General features: G+C 57.1%; 1 protein-coding gene across 1 annotated transcript in view; it reads right to left on the reverse strand.

The window, feature by feature from the left end:
• The window catches only part of KCNN3 (potassium calcium-activated channel subfamily N member 3), a 77,932-nt gene that overhangs the window by 48,654 nt on the left and 3,980 nt on the right, over window positions 1-25,298 (reverse strand). The window contains exon 2 of the mRNA XM_044990982.1: window positions 13,435-13,530. Within this exon, the coding sequence (XP_044846917.1) occupies window positions 13,435-13,530 (96 nt within the window). The remainder of the gene's footprint in view (window positions 1-13,434; window positions 13,531-25,298) is intronic.

Consider the following 25,298-nt stretch of genomic DNA (forward strand, 5'->3'; position numbering starts at 1 on the left):
CCCATCTGACCTAATCGAGTCAGACAGAACACGGCCACTGGCAGATTGGTAGCGCCACAGAGCCTGCCAGCCAGGATTCCCTGAGGACACTGGCTCAAGAGATGCAGCATCAGTCCCCTCCATTCAGCCCTGGCTTGAATTCGGAAAAGAAACGGGTCCCTGCCCGGTTGGCTTTCAGACCCCACTATAGAGAAGGGACGTGGCTCTATCCCAGTCCTCAGCCAACCTGTGCCCATGCCCTGGAGTTTGCTTGGCTGAGGCCTGGCTCACCCCCACTAAACTGCGGGCCCAGCCAGGGGAACGTTCAGCACATCCTGATCATTTTACCGGAGGTAGCTGGAGGTGAAGCAGCTTCATGTGACTAAACAGAACAAGCAGTTGTGGACAACCTAATCTCCCCAGTAGCTGCCTTCAGCCTTAAAGCTGGTGCCCCCCGCACCCTTCTGCTCTGGTCTAAAAGGAGGAGTCCAACAACAGAGAGTGACATTGTCCTCTCACCTGCACCCCCAGGTCTGCACTGAGGGCAGTGAGGTCACGCTGATGGCAAGAGAGGAGGCAGAGACGGTCTCACACCAGCTCTGTGCAGGATCTGGCCCACTTGGCTGGGGCCTCTCGCTGTTACTGGAACGTAAGTAACACTTGCCATCAGCCTCTCCTAAGGCGAGACCAGGTTCCCTTGTCTGCAAAGGTCACAGGCACCAGGCCAACTCTCCTTCTGATGGAAGGAGGGATTCCAAGGGATCCAAACCTCAAGGGAGCCAGGACGGGGCCCCGGGGAACCTGCAGCACCCACAGCCAGTACCCTCATCTGCTCCACCCGCTTTCAGCCCCGCCTGAGCAACAGGCTCAGTCAGGCACAGGAGACAGGGAGGGAAACGCTCCTGCCTTGGCCTCGCCTGTCCTTCTCCTCATGCCAGTGGTGGTGGCTGGAGACGCTGGCTGTCCAGGAAGCCGCTCGTCCTATTTTGTTAACTTCGTAGGAGTGGAGCAGCAAACGGCCCTGAAACCAGAGGCTCAAGTACTCCCAAGTTCCCTAATGTGTCTCCGAGGTAGCCTACCCCCTCCATGCCTGTGGCCAGCTCAGCTACAGGGCTGGAGGAAGGGCTCAAAGTCTTTCTCCAGGAATAACCATGTGTCTTCATTCATCTCCTCCCATTCGGGGTCCATTCAGGCTTAAGCGCCCCTTCCTCCCCCAGCTGTTTCCACCCCAAACCTGACTTAAAGGGTACAAGGAAAATCCAGCCTCAGGCTCTGGCTGCAGTGTGCCGCCGGGCTTCTGGGTGAGTGCTAGTGCACCACCCTGGGCTCCTGCAGTTACCATCCGGCGGCTAGGTGGCTGGGCTCCCCTAGCCCCGTTACACAAGCTGACAGGGTCGGGGCTCAACTCAACCCCCAGCTTCTCAAGAGAGAGGGAGCACTTGGTCCTGTGTCTGGCTGTGGGTGCAGACAGGTCAAGCCCGTGGCACCGGCGGAGCTGAGCCCCAGGCCAGACAAGGCCTGAGAGTGTAGCTGTGCTGCCCCCACCCAGCTAGAGCCTCCATGGCAGGCAGGGTGCGACAGACCCGTCAGGGCCAGGCACAGGTCCAGGGGCTGCATGTGCACCGAGGCCTTGTCAGAGCTACAGGCCCTGGCCCATCCCTAAGATGCTGCATGTGGCACATGCAGGTCCCCTAGATGGTGTAGCTCAGTATAACCATCTAAGCCAATGAAGTGCCACCAATTTACACCAGCTGAAAATCTGGCCCAGACACTCCCCCTAGGTTTGGAGACATCCTCGCTGGGAACTCGAGCTAAGCCCACGCAGCTCGGCCACCGACTGATTCTGGGTTTATCTACCAGGACCTGCCCCATGCCTGGTTACGGGGTGACAGTTCTGTGCTCCTCCGCCCAGTGAGAGCCCATCTCATCTCCAAGGGGAATAGTATTGTGCAGTCAGCACCCAGTAGGACACTAGTGTCAGTCTGTGATGGGGAGCAGGAATGTCTCGGCAACACCCCCACCCCCATTCTTGTTCTAGCTGGGCCTTGGTGCTTTCCACTGCCCAGTTCCACCAGGGTCGGGTGCTTCCTTCCCTCTCATTTCCCAGAGTGCAAGCGCTTCCTCCCCCAGAACGGCCTTGTCTTTGCTGACAGCTCCCAGACACAGACAAATGAGGCTCCCTCCCCAAGCAATCACACACTGGAGGCGCATGTGCCGCTCTGCAGGCGGATAGGGACAGCTCAATCCAAACCGGCCAGGCTAGGGGAGTGCTGTAGTATATCACGCCCGGCCTCACACACGCAAACCGACTGACAAACAGCTGGGGCTGGAAGGGGGGCAGCCCATTCAGCACCATCCCGCTAGAGTGCAGCTCCCAGTCGTCTCTCCTGCCCTGCTGGGGGCACTGCCCCCTGGGCAGAGCAGGGGAGGGGCAAGGGTGGCTTAACCCCAGGCCCTGGCACACTCGGCAGGCTCCTGGCAGGATCTGCTGTCCCCAGGCTATCCAATCCCCTCAGGTGTAGTATCTGCATTACACCTGTCACTAGGCTGTAGCTGAGCTCAGGGCTGTATGTACATACAGCGAGAGACCCTGCCCTAGGAGCTCAGTGTGAATACACAACCCAGAGGGCAAGAGAAGGGAAATGTGATGGCTGCCATTCTACAGCTGGGAGATCAAGGACCAGGCCAAGACACAGATTAAGGTTAAGTGCACAGCGGGTTGAACGTTGCAGCCTAAGGACCTGGTCCAATGTGATAGGGCTGCACCAGAGCCAGGAGCTGAACCCAGCTCTGCCCACTCCAGGCTAGTGCCGCATTCACAAGCCCCTTCTCTTTCCCCTTGGGCTGCCATGCCAGCGGCCTCGTAGCATCAGAGAGGATAAGGACTCGTAGATCATCTAGTCTGACCTCCTGCATAAGCCACTTACAGATGTTTGCTAACTGTGCATTATCCCAAACAGCCTGGATGGCCAACAAATCCTCCAGCCCTGTCCCACTTCAGCTGAGCCGGAAACGCCCTGCTGGGAGCTAGGGGCCTGACCTGCACCCGTGAAGGGGTTAACGTTACTCATCCTGGAGGCAGGAGAAAGGACCAAACTGACTCCTGGGACAGGGAGAGGAGAGGTGCTTACTAAAATAAAGAGGCAGCTGCGCATACAGTTTACCACAGGTCACGGCCTCAAAGCAAAATAAGACGGTATTATTCATACAGCAAAACCATCGCAGAGGAGAGGGGAGCTGGTGGGAGCGAGAAAGCTGAGTGTGGGAGGAGACAGGCATGGAGAGAAAATAATGTAGGTACAGAGGGAGTCCCTCCAGCTGGCGGGGTGGAGGGGCAGTTGGGGATGCACTGTGTCTCAGACAGTCCAGGACGGAGTCCTCTTTGCTGATGCCTTCTGTAAAAAGCATTATATGCAATCAACATAAATTACAATGAATGATAACAGGGTGTGTACCAAGCTGGTGGTGTTTGCATGAGAGGCCCCACCCAATTGGCAGGTCCCGGGCAAGGGTCAAGTGAGGTTGCTGACTCCCTGATGCAGGGGGAGGTGACAAGAAGAGATTTGGGAGTAGCGCATTAAAGGGGAGGGGGTGGGGAATCTATGGTGTGGGCTGGGCAGTCCAGAGGGAGGATCTTCAGGAGCATCCAGGCCACAGGAAAAGGTCTGAGCTGAGCTTTACGGTACGATTCAGTTTTTTACTAGTGACTAACCGCCAGGAAGGGGGTTGTTTTGGACCCTACACAATGTCCTGATTTTGTTTCAGAGCCAAGGGGTGAGGCACCGATTCACATCATCATCCCACAGATTTGTAATTTCCAAGCCAAGATCTTTAAGATTTGTGACCCACCCTGGGCAGGCCAAGCAGGGAGCCTGGGCCCTTCCGAGATGATCGTATGCCCCTGTAGGAAGAGCTGCTAGATGGAGATATGAGGAGAGGCACGTTCCAGACAAATGACCTTAAACAGCAAGAAAAGCAGGGGCCCTTGGATTAGTATCCACAGGAAGCTTTTGGGAGGAACATCCCTCCTGTAACTCCATGTGCCAGTGGCATTTGCATTAATCTCCTTAAGCTGTTGCCATAACTCCCTCATGGTCCACTCTGCTAGGGCAATGTCCTTTGTACCCTTGCAGCACTGAGAACTTCTTACCACGTTCTGGGTGCTAGCCCAACCTCTCCAGCTGCCTGGCATCTCCTGAGGGGTGCACCTCAGGCCGACACACCCAGGGAGCCAGCTGCAAAGCACTGACTGAGTGGCACTTGCTGCCCGTCAAACTCACTCTGTGCTGAAGTGCACGAAGCAGGATCCGAAGAGGCCCCAGCAGCTGTCGGGGCTGCAGATGCAGTTATCAGTGTCCACAGCAAAAGGCAAGGCCGGGTGCCCTGGGAGGTCTGGACAGCTGGGCCCAGGTACGCGTGTCAGTTGAGTGTAAGCAAATGAGTAGGAAGGTGCAGCCCAGGGATGGGGAGTGCAGGCAGATTGGAGTCTGTGTACGCAGCCTGAGCTCCTGTCTTGGGCCAGGCTGCAAAGCTGGGGACTGAGGAGCACAGAGAACCAAGGCAGAGGGGTGGCAGTTATCCAGCCTGCTTGCAGGCCCTCTCCCAGAGTGCCTGCACTGGCCAGGTCTGGTGGACCAGCAGTGCTTTGGCAGGGCTCAGGGCTAGGTTGGCAGGAGCTCAGCACTCGCCCCTGGGGCCTGGCTTTCAGAGCAGCTCAGTGCTGGGCTCTCTGGGCCCCAGCCTCACACAGGGCCTGGGCTGCTCCTGCGCCCACTGAACTCAGTGGCAGAGCTGCTGGTGATTGCAATGGGAGCAGGTCAGTGTCTGTTGGCCCATAGATTGTGAGTGAACATACAGCTCACATGGGGGTGGCTAGAGGATCTCTCCCTGCAGGACGACTCTGATGGCTGGGCTTCACGCTGCTGGATAGGGACAGACTCCCTTTCAGAGCTCGGCTCCAGCACAACATCCCCTTCCAAGCAGAAGCAGCCATCACCCCTGATCAGACACACCCAGGCTCAGGGCTGCTGTCACTCAGTGGAAGAGAACTGCTGCCTGGGCAGGGCGGCCCCATAAATCACCCACGTACTCCATTAAAGCCAGACCCCATGAGAAATGAAACCAGGAACCCAGGCAGCTGCTCTTTATCTGGTTTTCTTGCCAGTTGAGCCTATAAATCCTTGAGAGGAAAATGTCTCGGCCTTGTCCCTCCTGCATCAGGTCAAGGTAATGCTGGGATTCAGCTACAGATGCTAGGGAGAGCAAGAAATTCCCAGTGCAGTCAGACATGCCAGGCGCCACGGGGCAGCATGAATGTAACGGAGATAAGCACAAAGTCATGGACAATGGCAGGAGTACAGCAGACTCCCTGTGTATCACCCAGAGCTCTGACAAGGCAGGCTCTTCAGAGCACAGACTCCATGGCCACAGGATGGAGAGCACAGACCTGTGCTCTCCATTAGCCCAGGTAACAAAAGTCCCACTCAGTGAAAGCATTCAGCCCTGCTCCACACCAGAAGAGCCAGGGCGCACCATGGAAGGGCAGGGCATTTAGCACTATTCTGTGTTACAGCGTGGCATCCTTTGAGGAGCTCCCCCTCGCCTGGGTCGCATAGACGGTCAGCGGCTGGACAGTGCATGGCCCAGCGTGCCCAGTGACGCAGGCTAAGAGCAGGAAGAGTGATCAGGATGTCAGCTGGACACCATTGCCATCAGGCAGGAACGCTCCGCCATCTGCAGCCTTCCACCTTCAGGGCCTGTAACTGCTGACGCTTTCAGTGCTTTCTCCTGAGCATCTCCTGTTGGATGCTGCAGGCAGGATACAGGTTCCACAGGCCAATGGTCTAATGTCACTAACCTTACGTCAGAGTCAGGCCCACTTTCACGCAGCCTGACCTGCCACTGTGAGAAGCCCCTGGAGCTGTTACACCCTGGGACTCAGCTCTGGCATTGTTCCAGCACTGCACCGGGGGCTAAGACTTGGGAACTAGCCTATTGCTATGGCATTGCTAACAGCTCTCGCTTGTTCCACCCATTACAACAGGGAACTCCCGCCGGCCTGGGCTCCAGCCTTCAGGAATGCCTCATTAAGCCCCGATACGCTATCTAGCCAGTTTTTAAACTCTGCTTAGGGAGCTGATCTGCCCAGCCAAACCACAGGCTCTCCAAAGGAAGGTGCCACCAGTCTGCTGCCTGGGGCACTGAGAACAAGGCCCATGCAAAGCCCTCTGCAGTGGGAAGGAGACTGACAACTCTGCGGCAGCCTGGGATGGCATCCCTTGGTAGGAACAAAAACATTCCTGCTCCCCAGCCCCGGGGGAGGCCAAGAGGGGTAATCCCTATTTTCCAGCAGGCACAATGGACCCAGAGTCAACAAAGGCCCCACAGTGAGTCGCCGGGAGGTAGACGATTAATCCCGTTTATTAGCTGGAAGTCCATCATGCCAGGCGCTGTACAAACACATTACATTAGAACTCAGAAGGGCTTGGCTCCTAGACTCAGACTCAGGGATGGCTCCAGGCACCGGCAAAGGAAGCGGGTACTTGGGGTGGCACGTCCAGGTCTTTGGCAGCAATTCGGCGGCAGGTCCTTCACTCCCTCTTGGGGGGAAGGACCCGCCGCCGAATTGCCGCCAAAGAATGAAGCGGCGCGGTAGAGCTGCTGCCGAAGTGCCGCCGATCACAGCTTTCTCTTTTTTTTTTTTTTTGGCTTCGCCACTTTGGGCAGCAAAAAAGCTGGAGCCAGCCCTGCTCAGACCTTATCCACCACATCACACTGCCTTCTCTGCAGCTCAGTCCCAAACCTCACACTGAACTTCCTGACTGCAGCTCCAGGCTGAGGTGAGCCAAGACCAATACAGAAACCCAGGCTTCCAGCTGGAAAGCCTTTCCTGAGGGAGGAAAAAATCCTCCAGCTGGGAAGCAATTGACAAGTGCCCTGCAGAGAGACCTGCAAGGGGCAGTCTCTCTCTGCTCCGGTGCATGGGCAGAGCTTTTCTCAGCCCCAGAGTGGCTCATGCCATCCTGCCAGGGTTCACAAGACAGCATCACTATTGGAGCGCCAGCCCATTGCAAAGGGACTGGGAAACGCAGGGGGCTGAGCTTTTCGAGAACACCTAGAGGATGTGTTAACTTTCATGTGAATTTGGGCAGCTTGGAGACTCAGCCTCGATGGATAGGACTAAATCAATTCCAGTCAGTTATTAGTAAAGTGTACAGGCAGCTAGAGACCAGCGTGACATCTTAATTCAGTTCTCACACCCAGAAGTTAATGCTCAGAAAACACGTCCTAACTCCATCTGGCTCTTTATTCAGCCTAAATTGGCTGTATATTTGGGAAATGGTGGATACTCTATTCCTCTTTGAGCTAGGACTGGCTGGGAGCTGGTCAGAGAGGAGTTTTTTGCATTTTGCTGCACAGCAAGGAAAGAAATTGCTTCCTTGTAGTGGCAGATTTTACACTCCAGGCAGGAACGTTTGTCACTTAGGTTTACATGTTCTTGTTTGTGGCTGACAGGAAGACACTGACGGGGGAAATTCAGAGATTCCAAGGCCAGATGAGACCATTGTGATCATCTTGTCTGACCTCCAGTACTTCTCAGCCCAGAGCCCTGTCCCCAAGTGATCCCTAGAGCAGAGGTGTTAGAAAACCAGCCACTCGCCATGGAAAAACTGCCAGTGATGGAGAACCCAGTGATGGAGAACCCTGGGTCAGTTGTTCCAATGGTTAATTCCCCTCATGGTGAAATATTGACACCTGACTTTCAATCTGAATCTGTCTAGCTTCAACTCCCAGCCATTGGCTCCAGTTAGACCTTCCTCTGCTAGACAGACGAGCCCCTGATTAAATATTTGTTCCCAAGTAGATCCTCACCCCTGAACCGGCTCTTTGTTCAGCTAGACAGACTCAGAGCTCAATCAGTACAACTGCCCAGCCAGCCAAACTGCCTGCTTCCCTGCTGCTGGCTGGGCCTGTAAGGACCCAGCCCCCGCAGGAGAGAGAGAGTTACAAGGAGAGGGGACGTGGGTCACAGTTGGTGCTTCTGAGGCATTAGCTACTAGTGCTTGGAACATGGACCTCAGCTGCACGCAGGGATCCAGGCTCGCTCCCCTGTCCTTCAAGCCACGTATCCAAGCGCTGGTTGCGACTGACTTGCAGCAATTAGATATTGAGCAGGAAAGTCAGTATGTTAGCAGAGTGTTTTATTAACAGGAGTCAGCTACTAGGTCAGGCTTGGGTTTCCTCCAGGTGCTCTTTGTGGAAGATCTTTTCCCCTGGCCTCTCTCTGCTGTTCCTACAGGTTGTTCTGACCCCTCAGTAGCAGAGATTCTTTTCCCTTCACAGCTTCTCCCCTCCATGCTGTGGAGGACAAGCACCGTCTCTGGCTTCCTGCTTCTCCTCTCCGAGTGCCATACAAAGCATGCATTGCTGCAAAAAGAACCTGGATTGGTCTTGTTTGGTTGCTTTGAGTTTACGACCAGTAGCCAAACCCCGCTGAAAGTTGCCGAGTGGAGATACTAGGGCCAAAGGTTGGCGCATGGGTGCCAAACATTAGGGTCTTGAATACAAGGCCTTGATTCAGTAATCAATGGGAATTTTGCCTTTGAACTTCAATCAAAGGTAGATCAGACCTGTGAAGCCCTAAGCACAGCTCAAGAGGTGGACTTTGCGAACCTCTCACCAGAGAGGACAAGAAGGACCAGGGATGAAGCTCGCATTGACAAAGCAGCCTCAGGGGAGATTATTTCTGCAAAGGCCAGAGCACTCCCAAATATTTGCTTTGAAATGTTCAGTTAGAGGAAAAGTCAGCAACTGCTCATTTGCCAGTTCCTCTGGTGGAGTCACAAGCCAATCTGGGCATAGCCCAGATGCCTTCTACTGCCAGAGCCCAAGGGGACCCATCATTTTTCATGACAGTAAAAAATGGGGGTTCCTGGGAATGCTGGGAGAAATCAAGCGTCTTATCTAGCCTCAGCTAGAAGTGGCCAAACATGCTGCACATGCTGCCTGTGCAGCAAGGAAAACAAAACGGTTTGCTCAGGGCAGCAACTTTTACACTTCTGACAGGTGCAACATTTGTCACTGAGTTCTCAGTGTGCTTGGCAGTGGGTGACTGCAAAGCTGGTATGGGGGAGGGGCCCACACCTGCCAGCTGGGCCAGTTAGAATAGTAAAGAATCTGACAAGCTGCACTGGAGGCCTAGAGACACTGCCCAGTTCCTGAGTGCCACGGGCCTCGGATATGGAGCAGCATTGATGGTCTCCCCCAGCGAAGCTCCCTGTGACATGCTGCCTGAGGAAGGGGTAGCCCAGGCACCTGGCCGGAGCACCCAGCTTAGTTCAGTTTGGGTGCGAGCAGCCACTTTGCAAAGCTGTACAGAGTTACCATGTGCCCCCTGGTGCTGCGCTCGGACTTCTGGGGGCATCTCCCATGGGGTTTTGAGCAGCTCTGATTTTCCCGGTGAATTGTGGGAGAGCTTGTCTGTCCCTGCCCACACAGGGGGAAACGTGGGAAGGCACTGGAGGACTATCATCTTCTCTGGCAGGCGGGCGAGTCCCTAGCCAGAACGCAGGTTCCCTCTCATCCCCAGGACGGCGAGCTAGATCAGGCTGCGAGCAGCTCGTGACACCCTCAGCTGCTCTTCAGCGGTTCCATTGCCCTTCTGAGCATTTGCTTTTGGAGCACCCGGGGACCTGGCTGAGGGGTTCTGGTTGTACCTACAAGCCCTGCTTGGGACTGGGTTCCTGTCGTGTAATAAACCTGCTGTGTTACTGGCTGGCTGAGAGTCCCGGTGAATCGCAGGAAGTGGGGGTGCAGGGCCCTGACTCCCCCACACTCCATGACAACTACAGGCTAGGACCTGACTGTGCTGAACACGGCCAAGTCTTCAGTGAAGAAACATAAAAATGACCCCCAGAGCCCAAGAGAACCCCCATCACCAATGCACAGCGTGGGCTTTGTGGCTGCAGAGTTCTGAAACCATGGCACAAAAGGCAACACTAGAGGGGTGGGGCGGTAAAGTTAACACTGGTAACCACAGGCAGCACGGCCTGCGGGAGGAACAGTGTCTGAGCCAGGGAGCAGAAGTCCATCAAATACCGGGGTTGAAATGGGCAGTTCTCTTCCATACCAAGATCAGCTGCTTTGGACTGGCCAGCTCCTCAGGGCTGAGCTGGGCTTTAAGGGACTGGCGGAGGATTGGAGCCTGCTGGGACAGAGGCTGGGGGGGGGGGTGTTTGCTCCCAATCTCTGTCCCTCACTGTCTTGGGCTAATGTGTGTGGTGCTCCTCCCCTTTCGCAGGGGAGCCTCATCGTGGTAGGCAGGGAGCCCCACAGTAGGCTCTGCCCAGCTAGCAAACAGGGCCCCGAGAATGTCTCCCTTTTGGACAGAGCCCCGATCAGCACAAATGCCCCATAGCGATTGATGAATTCTTCCCGCGCCCAGCCCCAGTTTAGCACCAATCCCCTGTGTCACGGAGTCCGCGGGCGCTGCTCTGGAACTGCTCCCCACCAAGCCAGTCAGGACTTTGGGGAGCCTCCTCTCCCTCGGAGAAGCCTGTCTCCAGGGCAAGAAGCTCACACGGCTTCACCTCCTGGGTCTCTCCTGGGAGCATTCAGCATCCTCTGCCCCTCCGTGCGCTTCCCACAGCGAGTCCGCCCAGGCAGGGTCCTGGGGAAGCCACAGGGTCCTGCCCCCCCACTTCGCAGTCAGACGTGACTCTCAGCCAGCCAGTAACACAGAGGTTTATTAGATGACAGGAACAGGGTCTAACACAGAGCTTGTAGGTACAGAGAACAGGACCCCTCAGCCGGGTCCATTCTGGGGCCCAGTGAGGCAGACCCCCATGTCTGCCCTCACTCCTCGTCCCCAGCCAGCCCCAAACTGAAAAACCCCCTCCAGCCCCTCCTTCTCTGGGCTGTCTCTCTTTCCCAGGCCAGGAGGTCACCTGATCTCTTTGTTCACCTTTAGCTATTTCCTTGCAGAGGGGCGGGGGAAGGGCCCTGGCCATTTGTTGCCAGGGAGACAGAGTGTCAGTGATTTATGTACACTGGCCTTTATCCCACCACCTAGGGCTTGGCTACACTTACAAATTTGCAGCGCTGCAGCAGGGGGTGAAAACACACCCTCTCCAGCGCTGCAAATTGCGGCGCCGCAAAGCGCCAGTGTGGTCAAAGCCCCAGCGCTGCTCCCAGCGCTGTCCGTTATTCCCCACAGGGAGGTGGAGTACGGACAGCGCTGGCGCTTTGACTACACTTAGCGCTTTGAAGTGTAAGTGTAGCCAAAGCCTTAGAGACTTAAGAACTCCATAGGGGAAACTGAGGCACCCACACAGTATTCAGAGGAAACATTAAGAACAGTCCCACTTTGTCACACCCTGGGAGCAGGCGCCTTTCCCACAGGGGCTCCTGGACAATGCTCAAATGCAGTGTGTGATCAGCCGTTCCTGGGTATGGCTTTAATCAACAAAGAAATCCACATCAGCATAACAGCTCATCTCAGACCTTCTCCCCAGGCGTAGCTGTTCCCTCCTCAGGTCTGCTCAGCCCAGCCCCTAGGTCTTCCTTCACCAGGCACTGTAATGAGCCCCTGCAAGTCTGCAGTGCCCACTTACTCCTTCTCCAGCAGGCCCTGCTGATGGAGTGGGGGGGAGGGAGAGGGGATTGCCTGCCTGTTCAGACCCTCACATAGCGCATGTGGCAGCATCCCTGCTGAGAGGCTGAGGTGCAAAGGGTAAGCTACTCTCAGGTGGGAGCAGCCTGTGCCCCGCAGCACGTAGGAAGTGCTCTGATCCCTCCCAGCCCCTCGGACCCATGCTGACTGGAACAGCAGCGCTGCCTTGTCGCCCCAGCAGAGCGCAGGCCTGGAGCAGGCAGGTACTAACTCCCTAACAAACGTCTCTCAAAACGCAGCAGCCCAGGTGCAGGTTTCAGCGTTGGCCTTCGGGGCTGCTCCAGGGAAGGAGCAGGCACCCCTCTAGCTCCCAGCTGAGTGGGGGGCATGGGCTTCCAGCATGGGGAGGGGGAGCCACTCTCACGGTTCCCACTGGATCAGGCATTCGGCACCTGCATCCCCAGGGCTGCTCTCACTTACGCACCAGTCAGCAGGTCAGTCCCAGCCAGGGAGGCACCAAGGTGGATTGAAGACTCCTGCTGCCCTCTCCCCGGCTGGGTACAGCACAGGATCCAGCCCTGCCCCTTCCCTCGTGGCCATGTGGTGCTTTGAAGGCCGGGCTGGCCACATAGAACAGAGGCTCCCCATCTCACAGCCTGCCCAGATGCATTCTCTGCCCCCGAGGCAATATTCAAAGGACAGAGGGAATGGATAATCCATTCAGAGCTAGCCTGAGCCCCCTGCAAAGCAAGAGACCTGCTCAGCTGGAAGCGAGGCCTGGCACGGAATCACATGCAGGTCAGAGAAACTCAGACCCCAGCTTTCCCCTGCACGGGAGTCCCTCACCTTCCTGCAGCACCACATGCGATACCGCAGCCAGCCTGGAGGCAGGGCGGAGAGCAGGGCGGGCCCAGCCACTTGCAGCTGGACAGCTCCCAGCCACAGCAGCCTTGGTATCCCCCGTGTCAAACAGTGGAGAACAGTCACTCTCCCGGGAAGTCTGATGGGAAGGACCATTAAACCAGAGCAGCTGGGCAGAAGGTGGTTTCCCAGCCCCTCCACTAGCAAAGCTCCCTCCCAGCCCAGCAGACTCATGGCCTGGCGTGGCGCCCAGTGCTGGAAGTTTGCTTTTCCAATCACCTTTCACTCACACACACACACACTTTCCCTACAGGTGGTCACACAGCAAGCCGATGGCTAGGGAGCCAGCAGCTGGCTGTCAGTTCAACGAGGCCAGCGATGTGATCACACTGGGGTGGGCAAGGATGTGAACCCCCCACTCCAGGCACTGCGGGATGAACCCTGCTGCATGCAGAGCCTGGGACCATGAACCCTGCTGCTCCTGCTCAAGGATCATGCCACTCTTGGATTCCAGGGCCGAGAGCTGCTTTCCACAGCCTCTCCCTCCCACAGGGCGGCAGCAGCAGGGCTCCTGCTAGGGGCTGCGAAGGCTGGAGCAGGGCATTGCCGCTCCAGAGGCCCTGGGCTAGTGCAGCTCGTGTAGCGCCAAGACAGGCTGCAGGTGCCCTCCGGGAACGAGCCCGCCCGGCTGCCTGAGTTTCTCCAGAGGCCCTTGCCCTTCCTGTCTCGGCACTGAGCGGCTGCAGGAGGGGGCCTGCGCTGCACTCTCAAACAAGGCTCAGGGTGGCGATCTCTGCAGCATCCCTGTCACTCATGTCCAGCACTGATGGTGCAAATCCACTCCAAGGGGGACATTCAGCATTATGTCCCGCAACACACACACAGCATCATCATGACCACAAACGCAGACCTGCCTGGAAAGGTGCCTGGTTCTCCCCAGGATTCTCCCCTCTGGAGGAGCTCCCACCCCAAGGGGGACCTACCTGCACTTCCCGTGTGTGGTAGGCAATGATCAAGCCCAGCAGGATGACGGTGGACAGGCTGATAAGGCATTTCAGGGCCAGAGAAAACATGGACTCCTGTAGGACAAGGAAGGAGAAAGCATTAGAGGAGTGAGGGCCAGGAAGGGGTCACCCCATCCCCACTGAGACATACAGGAACTGGGTCCGTGGGCCAGGGCAGACGGGAATGCAGGGGCCTCGGAGAGAGCAGAATGCCTCCATCGCTACAGGGGAAGCTGCGGGCGCATGGATAATATAGCAAGGCATGGAGGCATCTGCCCACCCCACCCCTGTTCCTGAGCCTGGAACATCAGCACATGCTCTCTCACACACACCCTCCCCCCCCCTCCCCCCGCCGAGATACCTGCTGTCTGGCCCCTCCCCCCAGCCTCAGCCATGACTCTCCCCCCTCTGTACAGCTCCTCCAAGCGCTCCGGCACAGCAACCCCCCTTCTCCTCATCTGGAAGCCACACTCCCTCTCAGTGATGGGCCACCCAACTGAGAAGAGTGGGCGCCGAGCACAGGGTGCCCGGCTGAGAATACTAAATAACGATACGAGTGCCTCTGTGTCCCCTTCCACCCCAGGCCCTCCGAGTGCGTCACAAGCACTAATTCATCCTGCCCCCTTTTCTCAGGGCAAACTGAGGAACAGATGGGGTAAGTGACTCACCCAGAGCCACAAGGCAAGTCAGCAACAGCCGGGAATAGAACCCAGGAGTCCTGATCCCCAGTGCCTTATTCTAGCCACTAGACAACACTGCCTCCGGGCCACGGCGAGAACCTAAGACTGATGCTCCCTGCAGTGGCCTCGGAGAGCTGGCAGCCACAAGCACTCGGCTCCTCTGTGCCCCTCAGCGCTGCGATAGCACCACGTTCCTTTGGGAGAGTGCACTGCACCCCAGCACCCAGCCCACCTGGCACCACGGCAGGAGGGATATGAGCGGCCACCTGGGCTGACAGCCCAGGGGCAGGACGGGGACTCTGCAGCCAGGAGAAATGAGGCAGCCAAATCGGAGGTTCTTTGCAGATGATGCGATGGGGGGCTCAGAGCTGGGATGGGCCATTGGGGACGGCCCTTCTGTCTCACTGCACCAGCTTGACCCTGCCCCCCAAAGGTGCCTCTCGCCCCACCCCACACAGCCACCCCTGGCTGCGGATTCACTCCTAATGGAGTTCAGGCAGCTGGTGCCTGGGGAACAGTCAATACTGTTTATATGTGAGCACTGGATGCAGCCTCACAAGTTACTCGCCCCCATCCGTGTGTTTTACAGCGGGAAGTCTCAGGCTGTAATGACACAATCCATCAGCATGAAGGGACACATCAAATCACCACTTCTTGGCTTGTTTTTGCTGTTGCAATTGGGAGGAAAAAAGACGCCGCTCCAAGGCCCCCAAGTTGAAACCTCAGCGTATGAACGACAAGGTGTGGGAACAAGCCGTCCCTGCATGAGACTGGAGATCCTTCTCGTCACATACATCCACCCAGCAGGGGCCATTGGGGGAACTGCTGGTGCACAGTACCCAAAGGTTAGTACAAAGCTGGTGCAGTGGGTAGGATGCTGGCCTGCGGTCTAGTCCCTGCTCTGCCACAGAGGCCCTGGGTCAGTTGGTCTGTTCTGTGACTCAGTTGCCAGTCTGTAAAATGGGGACATCTCTTCCCTCCTGCACAAGACAACACTGCAGGCTGTACACCAGCAGCATGTGAACGCCTGAGTTCAGGGGCGAAAGGTGCTGACTGCAGGCCCCATGCTTGCGGGAAGGCCCGAGGAATAGGGGCCCACTGTGTGGTGCCCCAATCCTGCTGAAGGGACTATGCCACCAAGGGTAGCAGCTTCCTGAGGCCAAGGACCCAGCTGATCTCAGTCACACAAGCAACAAAATAGCAATAGTAGATCCCCAATCGTGCCTTCCTCCAGGGATCTCAACCCTCCTGCTTCAGGGCACGAGCCAGCCTCTCACTGGGGGTCAGGAGGGAACTCCCCTGGGGGCAGGTTACCCCATCACTGGGTGGTGCCTTGCACCTTTGAAGCAGGTGGCACAGGCCAGTGAGATGGGGACTGCCCAGCCCCAGCACCCCGTCCCTAGGGTCTCAAAGCCCCACCCCCCTGGTGGGAGGGAAGTACTATCGATCCCCTCTTTACAGCTCTGCCAGCACCCCACTTGGCTACGGAGCCTGACCCCAGGCAGCCCTTGCTGCACACCAGGCCCACCATCCATCCAGGCTAGTGACACAGCAGCCTCCCATCAGCCACACATGGCTGTATCGTGGCACAGAGGCAAAGGGGACCAAGGAGACTTACAGAACAGGAATCCGACCCAGGTCCCTCAGGGCCACCGCCGCAAGCGCAGCCGTACCTCTGCGTGCGAAAGCGGGCCAGGCTATGTGAGCAGCCACCGGACCAAGGGGGCCATGGCCCTGCACCTCCTGGGGCTCAGCAGCTGGGAGCGTGATGTTATTGGCATCGATTTGCCGTCTGGAAGAGCAGCCCTTTTTTCAACAAGGTTTTTAATCGAATGCTGTTGGATGTAATTATGTCTCCCCTCAGCCGGCCAGGGGATTCCAGCAATCTGCTGAGAGTCAGCATTAGCTCTGTAATATGGCAGCCTAATGGATGGTCTAATTAGATCCTCCTGCTAATCAATGCTATGTAAATTAAACCAGCCCTTAGTTGCCCATGAGCAAAGTGACTGCTTCCAGACCCTAGGTCTCTGCTGCCCCCCCCCCCCGACCAACAGCATTCCCCCAGGGAAAGGCCAGGCAGCTGCACCCCCACCCCTTTCCTCACTGTCTCAAGCCCTCATTTTCCTCTCCGTGGGGCTGAGGCACGTGTGTTCATGGCGGCTGCATGAGAAGAGACCCCTGTCCTGTCTCTCTCATCCTCCCCCACCCCCCGGGTGGCTGCCCTGGGGCTCTACAGGGTGTCACTGCTGGGTAGTGACTGACCTGAGCCAGCTCCAGCCAATGGAGTGATGGGAAGAGCTGGGTCTTGGCCTGTTAGGAGAGGGGCCGGTTCCTCTCCCGGGGGATAAAGGCCAGCAGCGAGCGTTCGGATCATTACTGCAGCTGTCCAGCCACTTGGGCTCACCCAGCACACACGAGAGCCCCGTGCAATTTCAGTGCCAAGCAACCTGCCCCTCCCCCAGATGCTATGAACACCTGGAGCCCTGTCTCTACCTCCCAAGCCCCTCTGCAAACCCCACAATGCAGCCAGCTGCCCCGAGGGCCTCCTGCCACCATCTCCGGTGTTTATGGCTCAGCAGCCCCCATATTTCACTCCAGCTGACAGAGCCAATGTCCTTAAACACTCTCAAGACAAACAAGCTTCTGGGTGAGTTGCTTACAACACTTAGTTCCTCCTATTACAGCCTGCTTGTCCTAGTCACTGGAAGGGCCCCATGCAGCACCTGGTTCTACTAAGCAGAGCACTGGGGCAGTCGGAGCACTCCTGCCTGGAGCTTACAGGGGCAGCCGCGCTCGGAGACCCCAGCCGCAGGGTGCTCCCTACCGGCCAGGCTGGCTCAGTCACAAGACTAAAGGTGGAAAACCAAGGGAACCAGCAGAACAAGGAACTGTCCCAGAGCTGGGACCCCACTGGGGACAGGAACCCCACAGACAAATACCAGCCCCTCCTTATTGTCACGGAGTGTGGGGGAGACAAGCCCCTGCACCCCCGGCTTCCTGTGATTCACCAGGACTCTCAGCCAGCCAGTAAAACAGAAGGTTTATTTAGACAGGAACACAGTCCAAGACTGGTCTTGCAGGTACAGACAACAGGACCCCTCAGTCAGGTCCCTTGGGGGGGGGGTGCCAGGGAGGCCAGAGCCTCATCTGGGCTCCCCTCCCTTTTCCCAGCCAGCTCCAAACAAACTCCCTCCAGCTGTCTCACTCAGCCTACCCCCCCCCCTCCTTCCAGTTTCCCAAGCCGAGGTGTCACCTGGCCTCCAACCCCTCAGGTATCCTCCCTCAAGAAAAGCCTCCCATCCCCACTGCAGCCAGTCCCAGCAAAATTCCCCTGCAACCTTCCCAGGTCAATACTCCCCACTCAGTAGTCAAAACACATTAAGAACATTCCCACTTCGTCACACTTAATATCTGCATTGAGGTAGCACCTGGTGCTGCAACCAAGGTGGGGCCCTGTTGTGCCGGATGCTGCAGACACAGCAAGGCAGCCCCTGCTCGACGAGCTCCTAGCAAAGGCAGGGTTATTCTCCCCATTAGCAGAGCTGGAACTGGAACTCCCAGACTTTCCCAGCAAGGTCAGCATGTGGGGAGCAGAGCTCTGTAGATTATCTAACCCCACCTGTGGGGGGTCAAGCACAGGCCATCTGGCCCAGGACACCCACCCAGGGAGCCTGCTAGACCCAGCAAACCAAGCCCCGATTTCCTGAGTTGTGAGGAATTAACCACAAGACCCTCCTTCCTCCGTTTCAAAAGTGTTGCAAAGGGAGGCAGAGCCAGGGTTAAGCAGGGCAGAATCTACCCAGGGAAAGGGAACCAGGGGGTTGTCAGCAGAGCTCCAAGACAGACCCATTGCTGCAAAGGCCTCAGTAGTGGGTCTCCCTTTGCCTTCCCACTGAGCAGGTCTCTGCCAGGGCCACTGGTGCTAATGGGGCTGCTTGGCTTCTCACTGCGCTGCCGGAAGGGAATTTCCCATAAACCCAACAACAGAGCCAAAGGAAATCAGGGCATTTAGTGGGATTATTCTAAGTGCCAGGAGATAAAGAGGCCCATGGGAGAGATACAGACAGGCAGAACTGCTGACAGATGAGCAGAGAGCAACAGCTGATGCCTCATGGAGAGTTACTCATGGAGCACCGCTCCTTTCCCAGGGAAGTTCCCTAGCTGGCTCCGTGGGCAGGATGCGGTGGAGGGTAGAGACTCAGGCAAGGAAGCCCTTCTCCGTCAGAGCCCTGCTAACCCCATTTGGCTGTGCTAAACTGGGGAGGAATCCCCTATGGCTCATGAGCAGAGGGGTTGATAGCATGAATGCAGCCATCCACCCTCATGCAGACAGTGCTGGGGAAAGGCACAACACACCAGCCCTGGGAGGCAAACCTCTGTTAATGCATCAGGCAGAACAGCCCAGGCAACAGTGCCAGCGTCTCTGGTCAGTGTGCTTCAGCCTTGCCATGCAGGGACCAGCCCAGGGGCCAAGGGGAGTTCTGCCTCAGACTCTCCGAATCCAAGGCCAGAAAGGACCCTTATCATCTGGGCTAGCCCCCTGCATAGCCCAAGCCAGAGAACCTCACCCAATGACTCCTGCATCCAACCCAGAACATCTGGTTCAGCTGGAGCATGTCTGGTAGAAAGGCATGCAGCCGCTCCCCCAACCCCCGACAGGGAATCCCCCACAACCCTTGACAGGCTGTTCGGGTAGTTCGTTACCCTCCTGTGAAAAAACTGCACCTTATTTTTAGTCTGAATGTGTCTGGCATCAACTTCTAGCCCCTGGCCCCTGTTCTGCTTTGGCTGGATTAAGGAGCCGTTTATCATCTGCCATTCACACCCCACCCCCGTAAGTAACTGCAGAGCAAGATCAAGTCACCTCTTAACCTTTTCTTTGTTCAGTGAAATAGCTTGAGCTTCCTCAATCTGGCGGTGAGGCAGGTTTTCCAGACCTTGACTCTTGGACCCTTTCTGACTCTCACCATCCTTTCCAAAGCGTGGACACAGTATTCCGAGACTGGCCTCACTAATGCTGTTTACAAGTCACACCATCTCACTTCTCCACGCTCATCCAGCCAGGACTGCATCAACCCAGCCACGGAATCGCACGGAGTGTTTCTACCCAGCTGATTTCTACCAAGACTCCTTAGTCTGTCTGAGTCACTGCCTTCCAACCTACAGCCCCTGTAAGTGCTATACACGGGACCTACATTCTTGGATCCTCACTATACAGTATGGTCTTTGGCTGTATTAAAATGCATGTGAGCCCAGCACAGCGGGTGCCCAGGTCACTCTGAAAATGGCTAGTCACCATCACTATCACATCTGTCAGCAGAGAAGCCAGTCAGTGGTGCTTTTTAGGATGTTCACTGGCCTGAAACCACCAGCTTATTTCACATGGGCCGCTGAAGAGCATGGTCTAGTGGCAAGCAGTGTGGCCTAGTGGACAGAGCCCAGTGGCCTATGGGGGATCCCCCCCTTCCCTTAGATCCTCCTCTGGGGCTCTGCCTCCCCACAAGCATTTCAAAACAAGAGGAAATCTGTCCTAAAAATACCCTGCTGGTACTAACCGGAGGGATATTCTGGGTGCAGCCTGGTGAATGGGGAGCATTGTTCTCCTGCAGCCCGGCAGGGCCATGCATTGTTGTCAGCTTCACAACTTGGCACTCATCTCTCCATTGTTTGGATAGAATGGCTGGTGCCGAAAGGAGTGCCGGAGACCAAACACAGGCTATTAATAGGCAGGCTCTAGAGTCCAGCTCTGGCACGGTCACAGAGCCACTGCCGCTACAGCATCCAGCCCTTTAGAGGTATCTGGACATCTGGGCAGTCCGGCACCTCTCTGGACTGGAGTTTGCCACAAACCTTGTGGCGTGCAGGTCTAACGTCTCTCCTGGAGACATGGAACCATGGCAAACCAGGACTCGTTCGCTACCAAATGCACAGTCATGGTACACAGGTTGGGATTAAAGGGCATCAGCACAGCTACAGAGGCAGGGAGAGCTCAGGGCTGGAATAGCCAGGGGCTGCAGGCTAGGACTGGGGTGCCGGGGGTAGGGGACCCCCCAAGACAGAGAGCAAAGGGGCTGCAGGACAGGGTTGACGCATCTTGTCGGAGCTGAGCAAGGGGAACTCACCCCTCACTTGCTAGTACCATAGATTTGCCTTGACCCGGCTGGTTCTTTTCAAGAGTGGGGAACATCAACCACCAGTCAGAACATTTACATGCACAGAGTGACCGAGGCTCAGGATTCAGGGTGACTCAGCCCCTGTAGGGGTCAGGTAGGAATCTCCACTGCCACCTACAGAACTGCACAATGGAATGACTAAAGGGAGGGGGGCTGTACCCAAGGCAGGAGACCACGCCAGATGGGCCAGTGTCCGATCCAGTCCCTCGAATCCCATGGCTCCCCATATCAGGAGGGGAAACGCAGCCTCTGCTGTATAGTGTTGAGCATGGCCTGCTGCTGTTCCAGCCTGTCCCACCCACGCTGGGCCAGAGCCCCAGCTGGCTTAAATCAGCATCATTCCATTGAACCCAGTGCTGGCTTAGGCCAGGTCTGGCCCACGGCGTCCAACCAATCAGAGAAGAGGGGCTGGCAGGGGGGCTTTACAGCCAAGTATTATCAGTAGGGTATCCGGGATCAGGCCCCCATTGTGCCAGGCGCTGCACACACAGGCCTACAGACACCTGGACAAGGGCTAGGCAACTGCTGTGCAGAGACCACAGCCTGGTCTCATGGTTTCCTTGTTCTCCCTCGTCTGCCTCGGGCTGAGCGCTGTCTGGAGCGGGACTGCGTTCTGGTCCTGCGTTTGTGCAGCGCCCAGCAGCAGGGGACCCTGGTCCATCGCTGGCTTGCTCCTTTAAAGAGGAGCAGGTTTGTGTGTGATTTGAAATGGATTTAGTGAAACTAGCGCAGCTTTGTGGGTGGACACAGGCAAGCTACCCCACAAGTGTCCATAGCCCCTCTCACACACTGTCCACCCATCCCCACCCCAGTTTAATTCAATCGGTGTGCCATCAGCTGCAGTTAACCCTTGGAACTTGTGCGTGCAGGGAACTCTCTCCTGAGAGGCCCTGCCCTGAAGAGCTCAGTCTAGAAGCACGTGACACAGGAAGGGTGGTGGGAGGAGCAGAAGAGGCAGGAAGGGGTTTTGCCCCTGGTGAGAGCAGGACTCCTGGGTTCTTTCCCCAGCCCAAGGGGCTCATGGAGTTGGGAACGGCAGTGCCAGCAGCAGACAGTCATGCCTCTGACCACACTGGAGCTTGTGCTGCCATTGCGCACCTGGTCCTGGTAGCTGTCCAAAAGAGGCTACTGGGCTGGCTGGACCGCTGGCCAGATGTAAGGCAGAGCCCCTCACATTCCAAGCCATGGTGAGGCCCAATGGGAAGCCCTGTTCTAAGCAGGACAGTGTCACTGTGAAAGGAACACCCAGGATTAACTGCAATTAGGTGTCTCTCCTGGAACTGTTCTGCCATCAATTATGGCCAGTTTCAGCCACTGTCTAGACAGTGTTAGCCCTTCACTGCCAGGCAGCTGGTCAGACCAGGAATGCCTGTTAGCTGAGGAGCTTTTCCGAAGCAGAGAATACAAACACGCCCAGAAGGGTCTGTCAGTGCCAGCTGCATGGAGCTGTCCAGGGCGCCGTATAGGAGGCTGGCAGTGTTCATCTATAGCACCCCACCCTGTAAGCAGGGGTGGATGCTGCTAGGAAAGGGTTAAGTGGGTCCCGCTGACTCACTGGGCAGGTGGCTTAGTATCCCACCCAGAGACACAAAGGCGTGCCCCACTGGAAGGGGATCAAGAGAGCTGGCTGAGCAATGCTGCAGGAGGATCCTTAGGGACTGCCACGGCATGGGGAGAAGAGATCGAGCTGAGCTGAGCTTGTCGTCAGTAAAGGCAAACCCCAGCTCACGCCCACACATGGTTCTCACAGGACAGGCTTGGCTGCAGCCTGTTCACAGTGAAGATTTCAGCATGTTAAGCGTCCACAGCGCTCCCCTCAGAGCCCTCCCGCATTCGCCTGCCATTGCCAAATCCCACATGGGGTGCACAGCCACGGGAGACGGTCACTACGGGGCACCTAGTGAAATCCTCCTGGTTTCTCTGTCCGTGGGATTCACTGTGCCTGGCTCACCTGCGGCCCTTTCCAGACCTGCCCCTCCATCACCCTGCTCTCAGGACACAGGAAGCAGCTGGGACTATGACAGACATTAGCCTGATTGAGCACCGTGGCTTTGATACCAGTCTGTCACCCCATGGCTCAGTCCGAAGAAAGACCCAGCTAAGGAGGTGACCCCAGCCGGGCAAGCATGCAGAATCCAGGGCATGTTAACGTTTCCTTGCCCATTGGAGGAGTCTCTCCAACCCCCCCTCACCTGCGTGCATGCTGCTTTCCAGCTTTAATAAAAAGCAATCCAAGCCAAGCTGGAACAGCCCAGGAAACCAAGCCAGAGCCTGCAACAATCCCCTTCACCCCCCTGGGGCCATGGCACGACAAGGCGGAAAGGTACAAGATAAATGATACTTTGGGAAAACCTGCCACACAGCCCCGCCCCCGTCAAAGCCGGCTCCAGAGGAGCCTGGACAGGAAGAGCTACTGCTAGCTCCCACGCTCGCCCCCAGGAGCAGGCAGAACTGAGGTCAACACCATTCATGGGTGAGCAGAGTCCGGCTCGGAGAAGAGACTGGGGCTTAGGGCAGGTGAGCACCCGGAGCAAGACACGCATGTGCACACGTGTGTTGGGGAGGGTGGCTGCATGGCCCCATGTGTACACACAGGGTGTGGGGCACAGACACCTCAACATCCAGCCCATCTAGAACAGGCCCCCCAAACCCATCACTCAAAGGGATGGGGGTGCCAGGCTGCCAAGGAGGCCACATGACAAGAACTGGAGATCTCCACTCACAGTCGCCATTGGGTGCATGGAGGGGTCCAGAGGCCAGGTCACCCACAAAAGGCCACTGCTCTATGGCACAACTGCACCTGGGAGCCAGCAGCCCTGGGGTGCTGTGCCCAGACTCCAAATCCCAGCATATAGTGCTCCCTCTTGAGCCAAGTGCTAGGCAAGGTGGCACGCATGGCATGGTGTTCACAAGCAGTCCTACAACACATGCCAGGCCTTGCAGTCCAGAGCCTGCAAACAGCCCTACAACAACACGCCCTACCTAGAAAGGGGGTGCTGTCGGCTAGCACCTAGCTCTTGGCTCTGGGTGCCATCCCCTGGGCCGCAGGGGCCCTATCCTCCAGCTGGGGAGAGGCTGAAACAAGCACCCAGCATTCTGCTCTCAGCTGAGGGCTGGAGCCAGGCCAGGGCCCAGCACTGAAGCAACCCCAGGATCCTTCCAGCCCCTTCCCCCAAGGAGCACAGAACTCTACTGCCAGCTCCCAACACTGGCTGCCCCTTCCATCAGGGGCCCATGTACACTGCCAGTGAGCGCCGGTTCCTAACACAATGGGGCCTGGAAGCTGCTTGGGGATATTTATAGACAAATCGGAGCATTGCTGGAGCTTCAAACAGCAGCCTCGACCATGCAGCCACATTGGGATGGGCTGGGGGCGGGGAGGGAGGGATGGGGACACACTTCAGCAGACCCTGCAGTCAGATCACAACCAACCATTCTCATTGTGGCAGGGAATGGGCAGGACTTCTCTTGCCCAGGGGCAGCCTGCAGCTAGAGGCGGCTCAGGAGGCCCCAGACCTGGGGCTGGGTGGGAGGTGCTGCTCACAGGTGTTTGCCCAGGATGCAGAGGCGCACGGCCTATTCTCCATTTCCCAGCATCAGGGGCAACCCAAGTTCCTGGTCTCTGCATCATGGAGAGCACAGCTTCCATGCCACAGCATGTCTGGACAGCTGGAGCCAGACCCAGCAAAGGGTTCCTCCAGAGAGCTCGGTCAAAGCCTCTCTCTCTGGCCAAAGCAACCCCTGCTAGCCCAAAACTGGGCCCCCCCAGCTCTGCCAATGCCCCTCTATCCCCATCCACAGCCCCCCTACTATGCCAGCACTGAGTGCTCTTAAGCCCTGGCTGCAACACCCACCATGCTAAGCAACAATCTCTGAAGATCATATTATGACCAGAGCCAGATACCCCTGTCCTGCCCAGCTGAGAGAGGCTTGGGGGCAGCTGGCCCTGCAGAGCTGTCTCCAGCTTCCACCTCTCCCCTCACTCCCTGGGGTAGCCCAGCTGAGACTCAGTGGGGGCAGGACATGTGGAGCTTCTGCCAGATGAAGCACTGCCTTGGGCTAGCAGGCCCAGGAAAGACTCCCTGCTGCTGGGGAGATGGGGCCCAGCCAGCCAGCCACAGGGCGGGGGGGGGGGGGGGGAACACCACAAAAGAGAAATGGATCCTTCCCCCTCCACCTTGCTCCCTGGGGATCCACCACCCACAGGCTCCCCCCCAAGCATCCCATTGTACAGGGGGGGCAAACGTGGCGCACTGCAGTTACCTTCCCGGACAGCAATTAGCCAGACCTTTCCTAGTAGCCGCACCCATGCTGGGCAAGCCACATCTGGGTCTTTCTGGTGCCTTGTTTCTGTGCCCTGAAGCCAGCTTGGGGGGGCAAGAGAGAAGGTCAGAGCCACAGCTCTGCGGTCACCCAGCCCCTCCACTCAAGAGCCTTGAGCAAACTTAAGTGCAATTAATTTGAGCACAGGGGATCCTACTCCATTCCTTTGGTGCCCGGACCTTGCTGCAGCAGAGGGTGACCTGAAAGCTCACCCCACTGCCTGTATATTCCTTTCAAACACCCAGAACTAGCCCTGTCTCCCCACCCCCCATCCCTGCACAGCCCAGCCAACAGCCCAACCCAGCCATGCTCCGCCCTGCAGATCAGGGCCTGTCTCCCGTTTGGGAGCCCTGTGCACCCATCAGGACTGTCAGGCATTTCTCCTCTCCTCCTGATTTTTGGTTTCAAGGGAAATGAAGAAAGGCAGGAGCTGAGTGCTGGAGCAGCCTTTCCTCCTCTGCTGCCCGCCCCCCTCCCCACCCAGCTCCTCTGATTGCTGCAGGAAGCAGAGAGCAGCCCCTTCCCACACAACTCCCTACCTCACTGCTCCCTCTGTGTCCACGTGACCCGAGCCCTGCTTGGCACCAGCCCAGCTGCAACCCCCCCCCCCCCCGCCCCGTTAGCAAGAGCCAAAGGAATGCCAGGGAATGGGACAAGCTGCACAGAT

Source organism: Mauremys mutica, chromosome 17 (assembly GCF_020497125.1).
Source record: "Mauremys mutica isolate MM-2020 ecotype Southern chromosome 17, ASM2049712v1, whole genome shotgun sequence".
In the NCBI taxonomy this organism is placed as follows: domain Eukaryota; kingdom Metazoa; phylum Chordata; order Testudines; family Geoemydidae; genus Mauremys; species Mauremys mutica.